The sequence below is a fragment of the Dipodomys ordii genome, unplaced genomic scaffold (assembly GCF_000151885.1).
Source record: "Dipodomys ordii isolate 6190 unplaced genomic scaffold, Dord_2.0 Scaffold51, whole genome shotgun sequence".
NCBI lineage: Eukaryota > Metazoa > Chordata > Mammalia > Rodentia > Heteromyidae > Dipodomys > Dipodomys ordii.
In genome coordinates, this window is record NW_012267267.1 from 6,830,326 (window position 1) to 6,854,318 (window position 23,993).

The 23,993-nt window shown below is 40.1% G+C and overlaps 2 protein-coding genes across 2 annotated transcripts in view; one reads left to right on the forward strand and one right to left on the reverse strand.

Annotated features, from left to right (window-relative positions):
• The window catches only part of Mier1 (mesoderm induction early response 1, transcriptional regulator), an 80,967-nt gene extending 70,034 nt beyond the window's left edge, over window positions 1-10,933 (forward strand). The window contains exon 15 of the mRNA XM_013020581.1: window positions 10,884-10,933. Coding sequence (XP_012876035.1) covers window positions 10,884-10,902 — 19 coding nt within the window. The 3' untranslated portion in view covers window positions 10,903-10,933. The remainder of the gene's footprint in view (window positions 1-10,883) is intronic.
• Slc35d1 (solute carrier family 35 (UDP-GlcA/UDP-GalNAc transporter), member D1) overlaps window positions 1-23,993 on the reverse strand; it is a 41,534-nt gene that overhangs the window by 5,111 nt on the left and 12,430 nt on the right. Inside the window, exons 8-10 of the mRNA XM_013020586.1 lie at window positions 11,876-11,943; window positions 10,537-10,615; window positions 6,603-6,685 (exon numbers count right to left, since the gene is read on the reverse strand). Coding sequence (XP_012876040.1) covers window positions 6,603-6,685; window positions 10,537-10,615; window positions 11,876-11,943 — 230 coding nt within the window. The remainder of the gene's footprint in view (window positions 1-6,602; window positions 6,686-10,536; window positions 10,616-11,875; window positions 11,944-23,993) is intronic.

Genomic DNA, 23,993 nt, shown 5'->3' on the forward strand with positions numbered 1-23,993 from the left:
GCTAGATTATGAACTCCTGAAGATAAAATTCCCCTATGGTTTTGCCATGCACTGAGCAGTCACTCTAAAATATGTACCAAATGGGTCTAACCACAAGTTGAAGACAGGAGATAAAGACAAACCAGTCATGAGGAGGGAGGTGAGAAGGAGACTTGAGAACCTTGCAAAACGGAGCAGAGCCATCTTCATCTTTAATCTCATGTCCCCTTTCAGAGCAGAATACTCAGCAAGAGGACTCAGGTCTGATCAGGGCTAGAATCTTAACTCTGCTTCTGACGACAGTAGCTTTGGGACCTGGGGGAATTTATTCTGCATCCCTCTTTCCTTATTTTCTGAAATGACATCATAAAGGAGGTTGTTTTCACATCCTAGGACTCCACCAACATTACCTCTCACTGCTGCCTTCCCAGATACCTGTTTATGTGATTGCCATACTAAAATAAGGGCTGGTCTTTGCACATACTTTAAAAATAGAAGTGTTGAGTCAAACATTTTGGCCAGAATATGAACCATTCCATCTGCCTAGGAGTCTTTGGAGTTCTCCCAGGAGTAAATTTAGGAGAAAAAAAAAAAACACCAAGATTCCAATCCTTAACAAGAATATGTTTTAGCCAGACACTGGGGCTCATGCCTATAAACCCTAGCTACTGAGGAGGCTGAGAGCTGGAAGACAGTAGCTCAAAGCCAGACCAGTTAGAAAGATCCACCTCCAACTTATCAGCAAAAAGCTAGGCTGGAGGTGTGACTCAAGTGGCAGAGTATCTGCTGTGAGGAAGAAAGTGGAATAGAAGCATGAGATGCTGAGTTCAAGCTCTGAAACCAGGACACACACACAAAGGAAAGAATGTTTTATTAATTGACATGAGTCAATCAATGAATGCTCTTTTTAAGACCAAATTTCTGGTTAAGGTCTCAGGTACATATCTAGGTTTGTAAAAGGATGCACTGCATTGTTACTACCCATTCTTACCACTTGGAACTAGTGTTTCGGAAGAGAGAGTTTTCTCACTATTTTAAGGACAGTCCATTGTTTTTGCTTTTTTGACATCTTTAGTACTCAACACTAAGCACATTCATCATCTGCTCATTGGACTCCTCCTTTTTTTCTTTCTACCTCTTTAAAACCATAAACACAATCAGAGAAAATACACACTTTAGTGTCTGCCACACCTGGGAAAGCTCCACCAAGCAACCTCAGCCCTACTGACCACCATATTTCCATAAGCCATCTTGGATGGAGAACACCCAAGGGGCTGAAGCAGCCCCAGTCTAAAGATGAGAAACAAAGGTCATGTAAATACACTAATAGCTAGGGGCAGACTCTACAACACAACACACACTTCTCCCAACACTTCAGTTCTCTTCTGTCATGAAATGATGCATAACTAAGGAAATAGCTACAACCGGTTCAAAACTACAAGCTATTCTGAACAGTCATTTGATTAAGGAATAGAGCAAATATGCACATGAGAAGATGCCGAACCTCATTTATTATTAGGGAAATAGCAACAAAAAAAAGAAAAGAAAAAAGATTCCAACCCTTAACAAGAATATGCTTTAGCCAGGCACTGAAGGCCCATGCTTGAAATCCAAGCTACTAAAGAGGCTGGGAGCTGGAAGACTGTAGTTCTCACCCCTACTTCACATGACATAGAAAGTTAAGCTTGGGGGACATGAAATAAATGAGATATCATTATCTATCTTTGTAATTTTAACAAACAAACCTCAGGAAATGAAGATAACTAGACATTACCATATACTAGAATGCTCCTTCATATATGTGGATGGATATACAAGAGTTAGGCCACTCTAAATTGAGATGACAATTTCATATGAAATTGTCCATACAGCGTAGGAATTCCCTTCCTAGGCATTTAATAACACCCATGGAATGAAAACTTCTTTTCCACACAAATTTCTAAGCATTTTACTTACAGTAGCTGACATGAAAATAGCAAAAAAAAATTATCCAAATGACCCAAAACAATGAAAGAACAAACTGTGATATGTGTGGTCAATACATTGGAATTAGCAATAAAACTGAATGAACTAGTGACATAGGCAAGAAAACAGCTGAGAACTGAAATGCAGTATGCTGAGTGAAAGAGCGGGACCTGAAAGCAAAATGTGTCATGACATGACATTGTGAAAGTTATTCTGAGAAGCGGGGCAGTAGGAAAGGCTGTGTGAACGGACACGAGAAAATGTAGGACTGTTTTATATATCAGTTGTGGTGGTAGTGATGGTTACGAGACTCTGTGTATTTGTCAAAGCCCATAGCTCTGCATACTGATTAATTTTTTAATACTAAAAAAAGATGAGCTCTAGAGAGGGTAGGGATCTGGCTTGGGCAGCTGTGAGCCTGATGGCGTCCTTCTCTAGAAAGGCAACACCCTTCAGGCCTAAGGCACAGGCAGACTACAGAGGGACGTACAGAAGCAAGCAGTCTTTATTCTGTTGCTTTTCTTGGCTTGCCTGAACACTGAGGAATTTGCTACCTGAAAAGAATTTTCTTCAGGGGAGTTAGAAGCAAGCTTTCAATAAAGACCCAATGAAACAGCCAGCGGCCTTCCTTCCATCAAGTTGGATGGAGCCTGAAAAGCCATTATGCGTGCCTCCTCCTCCTTCCTGAACTTGAATCATATTGAAAAGGTTTTTCAAACTTGCTTACAACAGCAAAGAAACTAGGCAGGGGGTGGGGGAGCTGGATATCTCCAGTTAACCACAGCTTCCTTTAGCAATATAGTTCTAAAAGCCAGGTACCAGTGGGGGCAAGCTTGTAATCTTACCTACTTCAGAGACTAAGACCAGGAAGATCTTGGTTCAAGACCATTCAAGGAAAAAAGTTCTCAAGACTAGAATCTCAACAAGCAAATACTTATCAGCCCAGCTGCTTACTGTGGCAAGCAGAAATAGGGAGATTGTAGTTTAAGACTACATGATCAAAGCAAGATTCTAGCTCAAAAACAACCAAGGTCTTGGGGTATGCCTAGCAAGTAGGGTCCCTGAGCTCAAATTCCAGTACTGACAACAAGAAAAAGAATATAGTTCTATAGTGATTTCTTCCAAAGCACAGTTTGTCAAGATAATTATCTAACATCATTTCCAAGCAATGTGAAATCTAGTTAAGTGCTCCTGTAAATTGGTGTGTTTGTTTTTTTTTTTCATTTAAAAAGATAATAATGTTCACAACCTCTGGTTGTTTGCCAGCTAGAAGAAAACCAAAGGAAATATAAATGACAAAGTCATATCTTTCATTTTAAAGAGAAAAATAGAAAAGAAATTTCCTTATTAAAAGCTAACAGACACATAATATTTGAATAGGTGTCAGCATAACTAGATTGGCATCACGACTCTGCAAATAATTTGAATACTAACTGACTGACTAATGCATATTACTATTCTCTTCAGCCTTGCAATAAGATGGAATTAGAACAAATTTTGTTTTTGCATATAAAATTGAAATTGGGCTTGGGTACAGTGGCTCACTCCTGTAATTCCAGTTACTTGGGAGGCAGAGGTCAGGAGGGATCACAGCTTAAAGCCAGCATGGGCAAAAAAAATTGGCAAACCCTGATCCCAACCAACAAACCAGGCATGGTGGCACACATTTACAGTCCCATGGTGATAACCTGAACATTTTAGACTTTTTGAAAGGTGGCATGTCTTTAGCATGTTTTTAAATAGGTGGCATTATGAGAAAAATTAATCAAGCATCTCATGTCCAGGGCTGAACTCTTGTGTAGCCTGAGTGTTATTGGCTTTTTATTAATTGCAGTCTTTTGGAACCAGATACTGATGGATAGCGAAGGTCCATTGTATTTGAAGTACTTTAACTTGGAACTATATAATTAACCAGAGCAACTTGACACAAAATCCCTGAGGAAGAATTTTCAGGTTGATTTGCTACATGTTAGGATGCCACAGATTATAACATTCCAACATTTTTAGGCATCTACAAAGTTTTTTCTGAATCATTGTTCTATTGAGGTATGACTAACATTCAAAAACCTACATATAGGGGCTGGGAAGGTGGCTCAGTGGTAGAGTGCTTGCCTAGCACGCATGAGGCCCTGTGTTTAAGTCCTCAGCACCACATAAGCAGAAAAACCTAGAAGTGGCTCTGTGGCTCAAGCGGTAGAACACTAGCCTTGAGCTGAAGAGTTGAGGGACAGTGCCCAGACCCAGAGTTCAGGCCCCACGACTGACAAAAACAACAACAACAACAAAACCTACATATATTTATTGAATACAATTTATTGTATACAACTTGGAAATGCACACACCTATGATACTATAACCAAAATCAAGGTGATACACATTTCTATAACGTCCAAAATTTTCTGTGTCTCTTTGCTTTTTCCTTTTTGTGGTTGAAAATAGTTAACATGAGGCATGGCTCATATGATAGCGCACCTGTCTACCAAGTACAAGATCCTGAGTTCAAATTCCAGTAACTGCCCAAAAGAATATATAACATGTACTCTTCTTTCGTAACAAAATTTAAAGTGCCCCACTTTGTATTATTAACCTCAGATACTGAGCTGTACAGCACATGTCTAGTACTTTACTCATCCTGGATAATTAACTTTGTGGCCTCTCCTCATTTCAATTCCTAGTTCATTCAATTTGTAATGGGTCTCCTTATTTCTCCTCCAATATCATTCTATTTTTTGCTTTTATGAATGTGACTATTTCAGATTCCCCAAACAGAAGATTACGCTTTCCTTGTCCCCTGAATATCTTTCACTGTATGTCCTCCAGGTCTATCCATGTGGTTGCACAAGATGGGATTCATTTTTCTCTTTTAGGCTGAATACTAATTTATTGTCCAAATATACTCATTTTGACTATTTGTCTTAAACTCATGATTGTGAGGTAACTTCCCATGTATTTGGGTGTCCTTCAATTCCTTTCTTTTTTAGGATGCAAGACATTCACCTCCTTGTTCAAATTTATTCCTAGTCTTTTATTTTTGTTGACCTTAGTATAAATGGGATTGCTTTCTTCATTTCTTTTTTAGATAGTTAGAATATAAAAATGTAGCTGGATACCAGTGACTCACACTCGTAATCCTCCTTTCTCAGGAGGCTGAGATCTGAGGATCACAATTTGAAGCCAGCCCAGGCAGGAAAGTCTGTGAGACTCTTATCACCAATTAACCACCAAAAAGCTGGAAGCAGAGGTATAGATCAAGAGGTAAAGTGCCAGCCTTGAACAAAGAAAGCTAAGCAAGAGTAGTACAGGCCCTGAGTTCAAACCCCAGTACTAGCAAGAAAAAAAAAAGAAAGAAAAAATGCAACTGGTTTTCGACACGAAATTTTATTGAATTAATTTACTAGCTATAGTTAGCTAGTAAGGCCTGAGCACTGTCCTTGAGTTCTTGTGTTCAAGGTTTGCCCTCTACCACTATGAGCCACAGCTCTAGTTCTGGTTTCTGAGTGGTTAATTGGAGATAAGTCTTGTGGGGACTTTTCTGCCTAGGCAGGCTTCAAGCAACAATCCTCAGACCTCAGGCTTCTGAGTAGCTAGGATTACAGGTGTGAGCCACCACTCAACAGGTAACCTTTCTAGTTTATAAAAGCCTTTTGAGCGGCAGATACCTAAACATGCAAACAGAAACTCTTACTTCACTGATTGTCCATCATGTTATTTATTTGAACGAGGAAAAAAAATCACATCATCTCTGAGTCAAGTCTATATTTGTATCAGAATGAGTCTTTAACTCAGATTTTAGAAATAAATGAAATTCAGGCAACATTTGAGGTCAGAGCATATTCACTACATTACTTCTGATACCCTACCTCTGCATCACATGCATTAATAAAAGAAACTGGTATTTAGATATTAAATAGTGAAAGATAATTTACATGTATTAGAGTATTTCATTCTAACAACTCTAAAGAGAAAGTTTTCTTTTTTATCCTCCTGAAATAAGAAAACAAACTCAGACAGGAGAAGAAATCTGCTCCACATCACACAGAAGAAAAACATTAGCTGCAACTTCAAACAAGTTCTGAACACACCACCTTCCTCCCACGTATTCAGTGCTCAGCATCCATGGCCACACAAACCCCCCTGACAATCACACACACACACACAAAACAATGGTATTTCCTCAAGAAGACTAGATAATAGATAACAACAATGTCAAATAAAGGCACAAAAGGGACAAAAACAAATTTAAATTATCCTACTAATATTAATTAGTAATTAACCTATTAATTTTCATAGTGACTCATAAGGAAGGTGGAAGATGTTTTATCACCTTTTTACATTTGAAGAAATAAAAGGCCAGACAGGCTATACAATTTGCTGCAAATTAAAAAGATGATACAACCATGTACTTTAGCTTTATAATTTCCAGAATATTTTTTAAAACAACTGAATCAATCTGCCACTAAATTAATAGCCCAACAATATTGTCGCACTATTTGAGTGTCTAAACCCTACTTGTCAATGTAGTTATATTTAAATATTTTACTTTGGGCTAGGAATGTGGCTTAGTGGCAGAGTGCTTGTCTAGCATATATGAGGCCCGAGGTTCAATTCCCCAGTACCACAACAACAACATGAAAAAGAAAAGGAAATATTTTACTTACCTGATATTCAAGCCAATGAAATTTGTCCATGTGAAAATATAATCTCCACCAAAGACCATTCCAATGTAAGTTATTAATATATTCTAAAAAAATAAATATAGTTACATGGATTTAAGTGAGTTTTTTCCATGTGTGTGTGTATATATATATAAATAAGTAAATATATATATATATATATATACATTCATACTGTGACTCAAATACCTATCCTTAAAATACAAAACAAGCCAACAATAACAACAAAATCTTATCAACAAGCCAGAGCCTAGTGGATCACGCCTGTAATCCTACCTACTCAAGAAGCCAAGATCTGAGGATCAGAGTTCAAAGCAAGCCTGGGCAGGAAACTCTATGAAACTCTTGTCTTCAATTAACTACCAAAAAGCTGGAAGTAGAACTGTGGCTCAAGAGGTAAAATACTTGCCTTGAGGACAAAAACTTAGGGGTCAGCCCAGGCCTTGAGTTCAAGCTCCTAGGACTGGTGCCAAAAAAAAAAAAAAAAACAACCACAAAACCTACCCTAAGCTGTGTGTTGTGTCATATGAGTTACATCACTAACAGGAATCCCTCATGCGGACCTGCTCCCCACTGTCGTTCTCCACAAACAAACGCTTTCACCGACACTGAAGAACACAGACGTGATCAGCAAACATCCCTGGCCTGAACTACTGCTGATGGATGATTTTTCTCCTCCTACTGGGCTAAGTGCTAACTAGTAAGAAGAGAATCAAGATTGCTTACGTGCAGCACCTTTTTCTATTCTTCTAAAAAGCAAGAAAGGGAGTAAGTAGTGAGGACTTTACCAACATGAAGACTGCTTTTAGAAGACTCTTTCCTTCAAAAACACATAGGCAGTCATTAGGATAATACTAAAAACCATTTCTGCAGCTGGACACCAGTGGCTCATGCCTGAAATCCTAGCTACTCAGGAGGCTAAGATCTGAGGAGCAGGGTTCAAAGCCAGCCCAGGCAGGAAAGTCCATGAGACTCTTATCTCCAATTAACCACCAGAAAACTGGAAGTGGCACTGTGGCTCAAGTGGTACCGCTAGCCTTGAGTTGAAGAGCCGAAGAGCTGAGAGACAGCACCCAGGCCCAGAGTTCTAGCCCCCCCAACCCCAGAAAGAAAAAACAAAACAAAACATTTCTGCTGACATTCTTCGGCACAAATATTTTTGGCTTCCTTTTAATTATCTTCAGCCTATGAAAGCAGAAAACAACTTTCTGAAGTTTACTTGCCAGGAAACAAAAGTGATTATCCTGCTGACTTAAAACTAAGACTATAATTTTCATACTCTAAAGTACCTGAGAATTATGCGGAAAATGAAGATTGTTACACACTCTCTGAGAACCTGGAGGCTCTGCTACATTACGCCTCATTAATCCAGTAGGACAGAAGATAAGGTGCTATAATTTATCCTTAGAAGCCCAGACTGGGTGTGGAGCTCAGGGGTAGACTGCTTGCTCCATCCCTAGCACTGCACACATACACACACACAAACAAACACACACACACACACACACCACCTTCAAAATTATTTTTGTAATAAAATGAGCTTTGAGAAAGCATTCAAAAACATTTAAGTTTCTTCTAGATCTAAGGATGGTAACAGCAGGCCACTTTAGAACAACTCAAGTTACCCTGAGTTTCCCATCAAATATTCTTATTATGTGAGAGAAATAGTAAAGAAGGCCAGTACGTTTGCTGGGCAACTATGTGAATGGACTTAACTCTTCTCTGAATACAGAGAGCCAGTGATAAGGCAGATTAATGTGAATAAACTGCCCAGAGAACTTCAGAACAGGAGGGGACAGAAAATCTGAACCTTCCTGTTCAAAATCAGAAATTAGAGAAACTATAGGTACATATTAGGGTATCTTAAATAAGTTGGCTTCAGGAAAAGAAAAAAACTTGCCAAGAAACACAGGTGATCGATCATTCTGCTAACTTAAACTAAAACTCTAATTTTCACACTCGAAGCATTATGTAGAATTACAAATGAAGATTTCTAGGCTCTACTTACAGACTGTGATTTGGTGTATATGGGGATGGGCCTAGGAATATCCACTTTAAAGATGTTCATGACTTTCCTATCACACCAAAGAGAAATAAGGGATCTGACCCTCCAGAGGTCTGTGGGGTTGGCTCCTCAGGTACAGAGGAAGCTTAAAGCCCTTTCTGCTTAAAATTGAAAGGCTTATTGGCTGGAGGCTACTGAAAAACACTTCCTAGTGGCTGTGGAGACAGTGACCAGCAAGGTCTGCATGGACTCCCACCCATCTGAATGTACCAGCCATCCTTTAACAATGAGACGTGACATCAGTGAGGAGCAAAAGCTACAGGGAATTAAGCATACAACCTAGATTCTTCCCTTCCCTCTAAGTATAAATTAAAACAAACCCCTTAGGACTGAGTAAAGCTCATGAGGTTGTTGGGATACCTTGGGAGGGTAACTCATCAAAAGAAAAGAACTGTACTACTGTACACCAAAAATTTCAATCAAATAGGTTTAGTCCTACATGTATGTAGGACTTCCTGCACAAAGCTTCCTCTCCTCACTGCTGACCTATCAGGGTTAAGAAAAGAAGTCATAAGGTCATCTGCCCTCTTTTACCCAAATGAGGGAGACCCACCTCTTTGTGACCTGCCTTTTGTAGAAAGCAAAACAAGGAAGGGAAGTAAAGGAGTGGTAGAGGGGCTGAGTTTGATCAGGATATATGTACAGAAAGGCTACAATGAAACCCCTCTTGAACAACTAATATATGTAATAAAACAAGGAAGAAAGCAAATCTACTATGCTATTCATTTGGAATTCAGACATGCTGTGGGCTCTGTAATCTTCTTTTTTTAAAAAGATGTGTGGGTCCTGGGGCTTAAAGTCTGACTCTGGGAGCTGTCCCTGAGCTTTTTTGATCAAGGCTAGCACTCTACCACTTGAGCCACAGCTCCACTTAATAGGAGGTTAAGAGTATCTCATGAACTTCCTGTGCAGGCTGGCTTTGAACCACCATCCTTAGATTTCAGCCTCCTGAGTAGCTAGCTATGAGTCTCTGTAATCTTAAACCACCTAAAATCACCGTCAGATGAAAAAGGATTCAGCATACGTTAGCTCAATATTTAACTCAACTTGACTCTCCAGGCTAAGGACAAATGAGTATTCCTCAAATAAAATGAATTGGGGGAGATGACATCACTGGAAACACCAGACACAGGTTTTGAAAGTAAGCCATTTAAGGTTTGGCTCAGACATAGGAAAACTCCCATGATTACTTTCTGGTAGGCATACTGTCTGCACAGAACAGTAGAGTTCAGCAAGCAGCAAACAGAACAGTTCTCTCTCTTTGGGGTTAAAGTAATCGATACTGAAGTATTATCTGCCCTGTCAGAAACAGGCCTAATCTCTTCCTTCCTCTACTTTTTTTTTTTTTTTTTTAGTCAAGGGACTTGAACTCAAGGCCTGGAAGCTGTCCCTGAACTTTTCTGCTCAAGGCTAGTGCTGTACCACTGTTAGCCATAGCTCCACTTCCAGTTTTCTAGTGGTTAATTGGAGGTAAGAGTCACATTGAAGCTGGGTGCTGGTGGCTCATACCTGTAACACTAGCTACTCAGAAGCCTGAGATCTGAGGATCAGGGTTCAAAGCTAGCCTTGGCAGGAAAAGTCCCTGAGACTCTTATCTCCAGGTCTCTACTTACAGATAATTTAGCACTGATGAAAATGGTAAAGGGAAAATTTCTTATGTTAAAAGTAGAGGAAGGGACAATTCCTCTTTGAATTCTTGTTTACAAAACTATATCCATGGTTTGTCGAAGCAGTAAGCAGTATGGAAGGACATTAAGACAGAGGCCTGAAAGCACAGCCAGATTCTTACTTTAGAGGCACAATTTTCAAATACAGCAGGTATCAAAAAGAGAAAACATTTTCTTTTCATCTCACCTTAATACAGCCAACTATTGTAGTTGTAAGAGCAGAATTATACTGCGTGCAGAGTACTGTTGCATACATCAAGATAAACCTAGGATGGAGAAGAAAAAGATGGGTTATAAGCAAGCTCCACTGCTTTCTAGTAATCTCTAGCCAAGAGAAATACCCAGTACTGGTCATGCTAACACACACTAGTCATGACTGACTGTGACCTCATCACTGCTTACACTGTAACTTCAAAAAATTTTTTAAGTTTCACTAAAGAGAAACACATGTCTACTATTTCCTGACCAGGTATTTCTCTCTGCTATCCTCACCAGAACAAAAAGCTAATATTCATAACTATGACTTATTTTCAGAGCTCATGCATCCTACTAACCCACTCATATAAGCCAGAGAGAGAGAGAGAGAGAGAGAGAACCAAGGGCTCATAGACTCTGGCTCAGCTATGTACCTGCCATGAGGACAATGTGATCTCTGAGAGAGGATCAAAGCAAGACAGCCTCTTGAGGATGGAAGAAGAGCACAGGAGAACTACTTTTGGATGGGATACAGGTTCATTTAATGGCTAAGCCTCAGTATTTGGACCTCTCAGATTTACAAGGAGACCACAGAACTGACCCAGAGCTAAAGCAGCATGTCAACTCTGTTCTGTAGGGCTGGGAAGGTGGCTCAGTGGTAGAGTACTTGCCTTGTATGCATGAGGCCCTGGGTTCAATTCCTCAGCACCACATAAGCAAAAAGAAAAAAAAAGCCGGAAGTGGCGCTGTGGCTCAAGTGGTAGAGCGCTAGCCTTGAGCTGAAGAGCTGAGGCACAGCGCCCAGGCCCAGAGTTCAGGCCCCACGACTGGACCCAAAAACAAAAAAAAACAAAAAAACTCTGTTCTGTAGCCTCCAGGTACTATGCACAGGTCCAGCCACACACAGAAACCAAAACGACTGGCTGAGGAAAATATGGAGGGGATAAGAAGCTGCTTACAGAAAGCCTCTTGCCTTCTACATACTGTTCTGGCAAGAAAACAACATGAAAGAGAAACATCAGCCCCAAGTGAAAATATTGTCACTGCCATCCATTACCTGTGCTAACTCAGATAAGTTACCTAAGTTTTGAGCCTGTGATCTCACAGGGAAGGAAGCATCAATACATGCCAAACAATCAACGCAGATCGAATTATAATGGTGCATATCACACACAGTAGGCCCTTGTCACCATCCTACACTGGACTTGAGATCAGTTCAGCAGCCCTGAGAGCAGGAATGCTGCTATAAAAACACTAGGATCTGGAGGTGTATTTATCCTATGCTGACATATTCAGGATATGCAGGATAGAGAACCCTAGAAAAGGCTCACCCCATCACACAGGAGAGGGTGAACTGCAAAAGGAAAAGGGTATCCGCCCAGCCTTCAAACTCCATTGCCTGTAATACACAAGAAAGCATCAGATTTTAGAGCAAGTCCTCAAAATCAGCTATCTCATGCATTAATAAAAATTTTTCTATGCATCTGTAACTAACACACACACACACACACACACACACACACACACACACACACACAGAGAGAGAACACATTTCCCTGCATCAAAGAATAATGTTCAAGAATTTCAAATATGGACTGAACACATTTTCAGAAGGATTCATCCTTTCCAAAATGTAATGAAGAGGCTGGTGTTCACCAGTGGCTCATGCCTATAAATCCTAGCTACTCAGGAGGCTGAGAGATGAGGATTGTGGTTTAAAGTTAGCCTGAGAAGGAAAGTCCGTGGGACTCTTATCTCCCATTAACCACCAGAAAGCTGGAAGTGGAGCAGTGGCTCAAGTGGCAGCGTTAGCCTTGAACACAAAAACTCAGGGATAGGTCCAGGACCTAAATTTAAGCCATAGGACCAGCACCAAAAATACATACATATATGCATACAGATACATAAATATGGTTGTGTATGTGTGTGTGTGTTGATAAAAGAAAGATTTTATACTCTGAAGCAAAGAAATATTTCCTTGATGGCACAAGTCTTATCTACACAAACTCATGTTCTACCAGATGGCCTAGTGGGTTAATGATAAAGGCTTTGTTGAATAGTAAAACACTTTTCTTCCCCATAACCTGCAAAAGCTAAAGCACAGCCCTGTTTACACAAACCAAGCTAAAGTCTTGGTTTGAAGCAGTTGATTCTAAGTTGTTACTGTTGTTTGTTTGAAGACAAAGAGTGTGGGGATCATTTCATCTTTCACACAAGAGGGAAAGCGTCTCTCTCAAGTAATTTCTTTTGCAGGCAAACTGAGTTTGATAAGCCAACGTGAAAAACATTCCATTTCTTTAGAGGACAACTTGTCCAGCTTCAACTTTAGCCATTTCACATAAACCCCTAAGCTCTGGGCTTCTTGTGGTTTATTCTTTTCATTTATTATTTGCTGGTCCTGGGACTTGAACTCAGGGCCTGGGTGCTGTCCCTGAGCTTCTTCGTGGTCAGTGCTAGCGCTCTAACACTTCAGCCAAAGCACAACTTCTGGCTTTTTCTGGGTAGTCTATTGGAGATAAGAATCTCACTGACTTTCCTGCCTGGGCTGGCTTCAAACTGTGATCCTCAGATCTCAGCCTCCGGAGGAGCTAGGATTACAGGTGTGAGCCACCAGAGCTGAGCTCTTGTGGTGTATAAAGCATAACAAAGCTTCATATTTGCATGCCTTTGCCCACAATGCTCTTCCCCAACACTGACTCTTGCTCACCCAGAAGACTAAACTCAAGGTTCCCTGCCGTGCCTTCCCTGATCAAGCACTTTCTCTGCAGTTCAGTACTTCCCTCTAGGGCTCTGGATGCCAGCATGAACCTATTCCTGCAATCCATGCCTTTCTATGTCAGTTTACAGACTGTGAGCTCCACTATGGAAGACCCATCCATCTCTATAATCATATTCCTAACCCACCACTTACCAGACACTTAGTTTGTTTGAGGTCCTTTTTGTTGAGGTATAAAATAAAATTTGCCAACTTCAAATGCATAATTCAGTGAGTACAATCATGATAAGGAGATTCCTACACCTCACACACCAACAGTTCCCTCTAGTCCCTTTACAGTCAAACCCCTGGTATACAGCTCTGCTGCTAAAGCAACCTCAGACAAACTAATTATAGTCTTTTTTGTCTTGTCTCTTCTCTTGACAAGATGCTTTTGAGATTCATCCATGCTCTGAGTCTATCAGTAGCTCATTCATTTGTATTGTTAATGATTATTCCACCTTACAGCTAAACGACTGTTTAGTCACTTATCAATGGAACCTTTATTTGAGTTGTTTCCACAATTATTGCAGTAAAGCACCAATGAATCTTTTAGTAAAATCAAAGTATTGGACACATTGTTATTTCTTGGGTAAATACCTAGAACAAGGGATTGCTGGACCTGTTGCTAACTTTATCTCCAACTTTATAAGAAACTGTCAAAGTAGCTACACAACCTTATATTTTACTTTCTCACCAACATGAGAACTGTTCAGGCCATTCCAGTAAGCAGTAAGTGGTATCTCATGCTTTTAATTTGCCTTTCCTTAATCACCTACAAGGTTGAGCATCTTTTTTTTTTTTTTGGGGGGGGGGCAGTCGTGGGGCCTGAACTCTGGGCCTGGGCGCTGTCCCTCAGCTCTTCAGCTCAAGGCTAGCTCTCTACTACTTGAGCCACAGCACCACTTCCGGCTTTTTTCTTTTTTGCTTATGTGGTGCTGAATCGAACCCAGGGCCTCAGGCATGCAAGGCAAGCGCTCTACCACTGAGCCAACTTCCCAGCCCCAAGGTTGAGTATCTTTTAATATACTTATCTGATATCAGTATTTCTTATTTCATAAAATGACTTCTTAATTTTTGTGCTAAATTTTTAATAAAGTTATTTGTCTTGGGGCTGGGAAAGTGGCTCAGTGGTAGAGCACTTGCCTTGCATGCTCGAGGCCCTGGGTTTGATTCCTCAGCACCACATAAGAAAAAAGCTGGAAGTGGCGCTGTGGCTCTAATGGTAGAGTGCTAGCCTTGAGCTGAAGAGCTGAGGGACAGCACCCAGGCCCAGAGTTCAGGCCCCACCACTGGACCCCCCCCAAAAAAAAGTTGTCTTCCATTGACTGAGTGGTGATCTTTTTTAATATAAATGATAAACATTCTTAATTATACATATATGATATACTTACACATGAAAGGTATGTATGTATACATGCAGAGATATGACTTAGGAATGAAAAGTAACCAGAATTATATGACAAAGGCCTCAAATAAACTTCTGTCTACCTCTAAACTCCTTCCTCTGTTACATCTAAATCTCCTGTGCTTTCAATTACAATTCAGCACCTTCAAGTCAAGCTTTGGGCACAGTGATGAGGATGGTTTAATCAAATCTGCTGATAATCAAAAAACAAGCATATCAAAGCAATAAAAACTGCTGCCTACTATTTATCGAGGGCTTCTACATCATATCATTTGATTTCCACTGTGAAATGGAAAGATCGGGTCATACACAAAATGGCGAACTTTAGGTTCACAGTGAACATATGGTAAACCCCACTATATACACTTCAAGGTCAAGGTTCTCTACACTCAATAAACACTCTTAGGATATTAACTGTATCTGGAGAATATAGTCTCATGAACATGATTCCCTTTATATCAAATTCAAAAACAAAAATGTAATTCTCATGGCATTTTCCTCCTCTCCCCAAGTATTGGCCTGCTTCTGGAGAAAGCCAATGCATGGCACGAGCAGCCTGCTGTTTCACCACAGGAGCAGTCAGAACAATCAGCAGCCAGCCACAAGTACAGGATAAATATGACCTAATGGATATAAGGCCCACCTACTTCCTATAATACACAGGGGCTTGCTGCCCATGCCCTAAAGAGAACATTTCAAAAATCAGTAAAAGCTAAAGCTCTGTGCCAAGCTCAAAAATGTTAAGTAGCTTATCCAAAATTATCCAGCTAGTGCTTGTTCACTTCCAAGCCTAATCTACTCAAACAGAAATAAGGACTCTCAAGGGACAAGAGACTGCAGGTTCTCATACCCTTAATCTATAACCTGTTGCCTGCCAAGACAAGAGTCTCTCTCTTCTCCCTTATCATCACTGTGTGGAATGTACCTGTCCTCACAGCCCTTTCTAGAAACTAGAGAAGAAACCCACCAGGTACAGATTGGCTCCAGGATGTCTCCAAGAACTAACTGGCCACTGGTCTGTATCGTACAAGTGGAAATTTTCTTAAATCATGAAAAAGAAAGCTCTTAAAAAAACAACATCCTTACAAAGTAACGAAAATGACCAGACCTCAGGACATTCTAAACAGCCTGAATCTTCAATCAGTACTGTCCCCTTTCTTCAACTTCTATTTTCTTCCAATTAAAACTTTTGCCTGAGAGTTTGTGCTGAATATCTGTTTTATTTCTATAAATGCCGGGATGAAAATTCTCTCACCTTCTGTATCACTTCCATCTGCACTACTGGGTAAACATCAGGTTCTGGAGTTGGTTTGGTTGGCTTTAGTTTTGTTTTGTTTCCCACTGATGGTTCTACATGTGTACTATTATCAGATCAGTAATGCGAAAAGCAAGCGTTAGGAGAGAGACAAACAGCACGTTCTCTCTCATATGTATAAGCTAGATGTAAAATACAACTGGACAAGATAACTTATACAGGTTTCTATATATTTAGATACAAACCAACGGACTAAAGGATACTCTTAGGGGAAGAACCCAAAGACCTAACTTCTCTGAACATCTAAAATACTATTTATCAAAATGAATTCTAAGAAATGGAAACATGGGTTTTGGTGGTGGTGGTGGTTTGGTTCTTGTTGCTATTGTCTTGTTAAGGGGGGATAAAAGAGGGCACAGAAATGAAGAGAGAATAAACAAATGCAGTCACCGTATTGAATATACCACTGTATAAACAATGAACTTGTGAGCAGGGATGGAAGGGAGAAACTGGGGGAAAGCAAAGTAAGGGGTAACATTGTCCAAAAAAGAAATGTATTCATTACCTGACTATGGAATTATAAACTCTCTGTACAACTCCTTAGTAATGATAAAATTATATTTAAAAATTTTTAAAGCAAGAGTTAGGACTGAGGATAAGAGGTCAGTGGTAGAATATTTGCCTACTGAGCATGGGCCCCAGACTTAATTCCCTGCACTGTAAAGAAACAAAACAACAGTTCTACTTCTATTTCTGCATATGTGTGATGAGAATCTCACATGACCAAAGGGCACTTAAAAATCTCACCTAACCAAACGTCTACTTCCTGTACTCAGGAAGGTTTTCCTGTAACCTTCTGTGAGGCCATAAGGTCACTTAAGCCTGAGGTTTGACCTATATCACATATGTAAAACACAGGCTGCTCCAGCTGTCTCCTGTGAGGACCAATAAGAGAATAAAGAGAGACATTTTAAATGTACAATGAATTTGTAACAGAAGACATCACTCGCAGAAGATTCCACCACTCCTATCTAGCAGTAGATTGGTAGGCAGATTTTTCATCTCCCTAAAGAGGGAGATGAAAAAGACAGAAGGTACAATGACTGTGTAACTTTGCTGATCAGGGAGAAAATGTCTAAACAAAACCTCTGCTTCCAGAGAAAACACTAATAAAGAACTACTATGAAGACAATGACCTTCCTGATAAGTCCTCCAAGGCCTGAAACCTTCAGTCTTGGCCAAGTGGTGGATGTGATGACAGGATATACAAACAAATTAGCTTTCTTAAGCTTCCTTCTGTTTTGATTAAAGTCTCGAGTTCTGTGGGTGCAATACTAGAGGCCAAAAGACACTCCAGTATAAAAACAATCTCACACAACCAAGGGGCACTTCATTCTGACACAACCAAACTTAAACTTCTCCTAACTAGGAAGACTTTTGGTTCCACAAAACTACCTGGAAAAACAAAGTTTAACGTTAAAAGTTTTTTCCTTTATTCACTTAGGCTAAATAAGCTAATACATGACAGCCTCTGAGTGAGATTAGGTACTTATACTACATAATCAATAGCAGGGCTAAAATCTAGGTCAGGAATACAATCGGATCCTGTCTTTTGAACCAGCTCTAATCAGTTGATTTTGGCTGTCAGAGCCACTGTCTTGGAGAATAGTTTGAGGCTGTGTCTAGGCTCAGCATAAAGGTGGTGTGAATACTTGGCAATGGAAACAGGGTAATGGTTGTGCCAATCTGCCACCCTAATCAAGTGAGAAGCACAGCAGAGTTTCAATGTACATGTCAGTCTCAGATGCAGCCATTTCTGTTTCTAGGAAATTTTACACTAAGCAGAATCAACGACTTCCTTGAGATGTGTGGGAAAAGTCCAATGTGTAACCGAGACATTTTCCTACTGGTCTGATAAATCCCTGCTTACCCTGAACTTTACAAATAAACCACTTATACTTTGTAAAGAAAAAAAAAGATGAATAATATCATTCTGTTTTGAAATTACTTTCTCCAAAACTACTGAGGAAAAAAATTCTTATCCAAAAGTGAGCTTCTGGGAAAATTGTTAGAGGGAGAAAGAAGATGCTGGCAGGGTTCTCATCACACCAAGGGAATGCTTGGTAAATTTACAAAACCAGCGATCCTGGGTGGCCACCTACCTTGCACCACGGCAGCCATCTGCCACACTGCCCCTGCTTCCCTGCTCCTGGCTTAGATAAACGGCTTCCTTGCTATTTTCAATGCCTCTGCTCACTAGGTTCTTCCACTTACAAAACCTATGCACAATGGCAAACACTGGCCATCTCACCAACCAGGCCCCTTGCTCCTACTTAAAAAGGCTTATCCTCAAAGAGGAAAATGGACAAAAAAATACTTTGTCAACCAAACAATATAAAAGCTGAGAAAAATCTATTCATTAATTAAAGAATTGCCAGTGTAATCCTGTGTGTTGCACATATAAGAATATCATGCTCTGGGGCTGGGAAGGTGGCTTGCCTTGCATGCATGAGACCTTGGGTTCGATTCCTGAACACCACATAAGCAGAAAAGGCCGGAAATGGTGCTATGGCACAAGTGGTAGGGCACTAGCCTTGAGCTGAAGAGCTGAGGGACAGCGCCCAGGCCCAGAGTTCAAGCCCCACAACCGACCAAAAAAAAAGAATATCATGTCCCTTCCCCACAAAAAAATAAACAGAAAAGAACTGTCTCACAGAGTGACCCATAAAAGTAACTCTGGAAAAGCTAACCCACAACTTACAACTTACTATTTCTTCCTTATTCAGTCAGTAACAGAAATGTCCAGGAAGAGGATTAGTGCACCAACTTTTCCTGGAACTCCTTTAAGCCATGTAATGTAAGCAGTGATATAATGAAGACATTATATGATATACCAGTGCCTACAGTAGGGCCTTGTGAGAGCCACAGCGAAGGGTCTGTTCTTCCATCCCTACATGATAGCACCTAGCATGGTGTCTACCACGAAGCCAGGCTCCAATCCCTGTCATTGAATCGCTGGCTTTTTGCTGCATAAATTCCCTTTGGAGATGGCAACTGGTAAGTTTAAACACAATCTGTCCTGATACTGAGAAATTGTTAGTTAAGAGGTATGTACGGGCTGGGAAGGTGGCTCAGTGGTAGAGCGCTTGCCTTGCATGCCTGAGGCCCTGGGTTCGATTCCCCAGCACCACATAAGCAAAAAGAAAAAAGCCAGAAGTGGCGCTGTGGCTCAAGTGGTAGAGCGCTAGCCTTGAGCTGAAGAGCTGAGGGACAGCGCCCAGACCCAGAGTTCAGGCCCCACGACCGGACCCAAAAAAAAAAAAAGAGGTATGTAGTTTATCTATATGGAATACCTTTTATTAATGGCAATCTGACTTTTGTTAAACATACAGGTTTTTGTTTAAAGAATTATTTTATAAGATACACATTTTTAAAGTAAGTACTAAATATAGTAATTCTTTGGTCTAATGAACCTAAATTTTTACAAAACTTTGATAAACTTCAAAAAATAAAGCTATACATACAAGGCTGAGAATGTGGCTTAGTGGTTGAGTACTTGATTTGGGTTTGATTCCTCAGAACCACATTCACAAAAAAAGCTGGAAATGGTGCTGTAGCTCAAGTGGTAGAGTACTAGCCTTGAGCAAAAGCTCAGGGACAATGCCTAGGCCCTGAGTTGAAGTCCCAGGATTGGCAAACAACAACAACAAAAAAAAACCTACACATATATAAAAATGAGTTTGGTTTCTGAGAATGTTTTGTCAAGATGTTTTGCACTATATTCTCTGGGATAAACTATTCTGTTCGATTTTGTCTTGTAATTTTGAAGTTGTTATTGTTGTTGTTTTCCTTTAGCCCCTAATTCTTGCTCAAAGTATCTATGAGTCCCCTCAAATGCTGTGTCCCACTCCAACCTTCTGTTGGATTCCTGCCTTAACAGGGAAGTTTCCTCTCCCCAGCCTACTTACAGTGAGACTTTTAAGAACAATGATTCAGCATCAGGAGTTGGTGGCTCAAGCCTATAATCCTAGCTACTCAGGAGGCTAAGATCTAAGGATTGTGGCTCAAAGCCAGCCAGGGAGACCCTTATCTCCAATTAACCAAGTGGTAGAGCCCTAGCCTTGAGCTGAAGAGCTCAAGGACAACACCCAGGCCTAGCGTTCAAGCCCCACGACCGACTGGCCAAAATAAAAAAAATTATTCAGATCTGATTTCTTCTTTGGTTTGTACCCTGGATCAAGAGTCTGTAACTCTCAATGATAAAAACTAATTGGTTTGTTATTTGCCATTTCCCCCAAGTATTTTTAAATTTAATATTCATCATAGAGTACTCATCATTTATAAAAAACAAAAACAAAAAATCCTGTCCTTTTCTTATTTTATAAAGTATAATGTATATACCCTAAGTGAACATACCATACACCTTATTGGTATGGTGCTTTTTTATATTTAACCATTTATCTTGGAAGTCCTTTTATTTACTACATAAACAGCTTGCATGCAATAAAAAGATCTGGTTGAGGAAAACCAGCAGTCCATTGATGTAGAACAGTTTATCAGGAAACACTGAGCCCAAACTAGCTATGAGAACCGGAGTATAGTGTCCATCTTGTCCTTTACTACTCTGGAACTGCCTTATCCCAGAAAGAGTCCTTCCTAGAGAACATTTCATCCAAAGACCATTTGACTGCAACAGACAGAAGAGATGAATCAAGTCAGCGATTAGTGAGAGAACTGGAGGCCCCCAGTTCTGCTCCATTGTATCAAAATGTCAGAAACTTTTCAAGACTTGGGGAGGAAATTCCTGATTCCTGAGCACTGCTCCTAACTTAGAAGGAAGTAGGATGTGGTATGAAGAGATGAGTGAGAATGTAAGTCTGAGAATCTGGAAATCTGGCTTCTTTCTAGACCTGGGTCTTTCCTAGCCCCAGCTTCCTTATTTATGAATTGGCCTGAGCCAGTTGCTCTTCCAGGTATTTGGCACCTTAAAGGTGTCAGTCTTCTTACCATGTTGATGGGCCTCCTCTTAGCATGCACATGTTTGCTCCTAGCTCCACCGAAATACATCAGTTTCTCCTCCACCTTGCTCAAGGTCCTCATTGGCTTTTGCTGGTGTTTACCTACTTGGGAAATGCTAACCATTCCCTCTACAGGACTTAGAACCTGTTCTTCCCACCCACCCAGGTTATACTCCCTCCAAAGAATCACACAAACCAGTCTCTCAGTCTGTTTTAGTTGTGTGTCTGCTCAAATGGGCCTTTAAAAGATAAATCACTTACCATGGTATCTAAAATAAAACTTCTCTATCATTTTCCTGACTTTATTTTTCATCAGAGCACTTACTACACACTTTATGTATAGTCTGTTTCATTCCATTAGAATTCAAGCTCTGCTTAAACAGGTACATGGTCTTTCTGCTGTGGTTAGAATAGCACCTGACATATAATATTTAATATTCATTGAATGAAGGAACTATGATTATAGATAACTAAGTAGACAATGACAAGTAGCACACTTGTTTTTTCCAGTCCTGGGGCTTGAACTCAAGGCCAGGGCACCACCCTTAAGTTTCTTTTGTTCAAGGCTAGCACTCTACCACTTGAGTCACAGCATCACTTCTGGCTTTTTCTGTTTATATGGTACTGAGGAATTGAACCCAGAGCTTCATGTATGGTAGGCAAGAACTCTACTACTAAGCCACATTCCCAGCCCCAGACTTGTATTCTTATTATTAGTATTTTTATCACTAGTCTCTTAAGTAGTACTAAGTATACGGTTGCTAACATTTGACACCTTGTGCTATATGAAGCACTACACAGAAGCCCAAAATGCAGGACACTGTTATTCAGGGTCAGCAGAATACTGTGGGAAAGTTTGTAATCAGGCAAACACACAAGGGCTCTGGAGTCAGTCAAAATGGTGCCAGTTTAAATGCTGCCACAGTGCAGCCCTGAGCATGTCCCTAACAGGTATGTATCAAGGATCAAGGAAAATGACTTATATGGAAGCATTCTGTCATGTACAAGACACTGTACTCTAAAGAAAGTATTACCAACCACTAGAAACAAGCTTAAACTATTTATTTGATAACAACCTTATTTAAAGTACCATAGGACAGTGTCCATTCATCAAAAACAAATGGATGCATATCGATGCATGTTTGTGTGCATGACTGCATGTGCATATATGTATGTATATATATGTATATTCATGTATATTCATCTGTATTTCAAGAATATGCACACTTCCAAGGGACATATACTGACAATGAACCTGACTTATTAGAAAAGTCTTACCTGAAATCTTGCTATATATCCAGTTCTTTAACATGAAAAGTCTTTCTAACAAGACTTCTAACAGACCACTGAACACAGGAACCTAAATCTTCCAGAGGAAGGTTCAAATTCTTTCCACTTTCCAGTGGAAACTTCAGATTCTTTTAGACTGCTAAAATCCTCCTTGGAAACTTTAGGTCAGGTAAGCTTCCACTCACCATTTCTTTTTTTTTTTGGGGGGGGGGGTCCAGTCGTGGGCCTGAGCTCTGGGCCTGGGCACTGTCCCTCAGCTCTTCAGCTCAAGGCTAGCGCTCTAACACTTGAGCCACAGTGCCACTTCCGGCTTTTTTCCTTTTTGCTTTTATGGTGCTGGGGATTCAAACCCAGAGCCTCATGCATGCAAGGCAAGCACTCTACCACTGAGCCACCTTCCCAGCCCCCCACCCACCATTTCTAAGCTAGATAAAAGTAAAACACCTGGCCACATGACCATAACAGGCCCTCAAGCAGATCAGAATTATGTGTTGCATTGTTTCCACTGAACAGCAAATACAACCTACACCAATACAAATTCAACCTACACCAATCTTTCCTAACCTGAATGCTTGTAGAATTTACTGACAGGCATGGCACTTTGGTGATAGATTTTACACCATCTCAGAACCATGCCAAATGCCCTCCCTGTGTGACAAACCTTAAGTGGCATTTCTCATGCTTTCCTAAGAGAAGTTAAAATAGCCTTTCTTAGCACAAGAAAGATACTCAGAAATACCAATCTTATTTGAACTTAGAATAAAATTATAGTGACTTGTCTCATAAGCTTACTAGGGATTTAAGAACACAAACATCTCTCACTTTGCAAGTCGGAGCTTATAACCTACCAAAACAAATCTATCATTCCACAATAACATTTTAATTTTGTTTCCAGGCAAATCTCCATGAAACAATCTACCCTCAATCCCAACAAATGGGTAGAACTGACCTACTTATATTTTACAGCCTTGGATATGGACACCCCTAAGTTGCTTCTCCCATAGAATCTGTATCAGCATGTTGTCCTTAGGTTAGCCAATGGTTCCCAGAAAGACTGTATAGTGTTAAAAAGGTAAGAACACCACTTAATTCATTCTCCTTTTTCTATTATCTGACTCTGACATAGTGAAACACACAATAGCCTGTAACTGTAACACAATGTGTCAGAGAGAATTATAGTAAAGACAGAAGGCTGGATCATGGCTGAAGTGGTAGAGCACCTGCCTAGCAACTATGAGACCTGAATTTAAAATTTAGTACTGAAAGTGGGTGGCGGGGAGCTATGTTAAGAAAGAACTCACAGGATTATAAAAAAAGACAGTGTGTCCACTTATAACCCAATGTATGTTTTATAAGTAATATATTAATTATTAGTAAGAGTGAGAATGAAAAACAAAGTGAAACCTAAAACACTAATGCAGTACCACTACCAAATAATAAGTTCAAAACACTTCTATGAGTAGATTAACAGCCCAACTTGAATATCTGAATATTTTTAGATGAACTGACATTCTCCAAAATCATTATATTTCTTAAAAATTAAATGTTTTTTTCTTTTGCAGTTGTGTGGATTGAACCCAGCGTCTCACATAGGTAAGTAACTGTTCTACCACTTGGGTTATGGTCTCTAGCCCTAAAATAAACCTTTCTTGAAAGTGCCTTTGCCTAGCACTTCCACTGGAAAAAAACAGACTGCAAATTCCACTCTTCTACTTAAAACTGG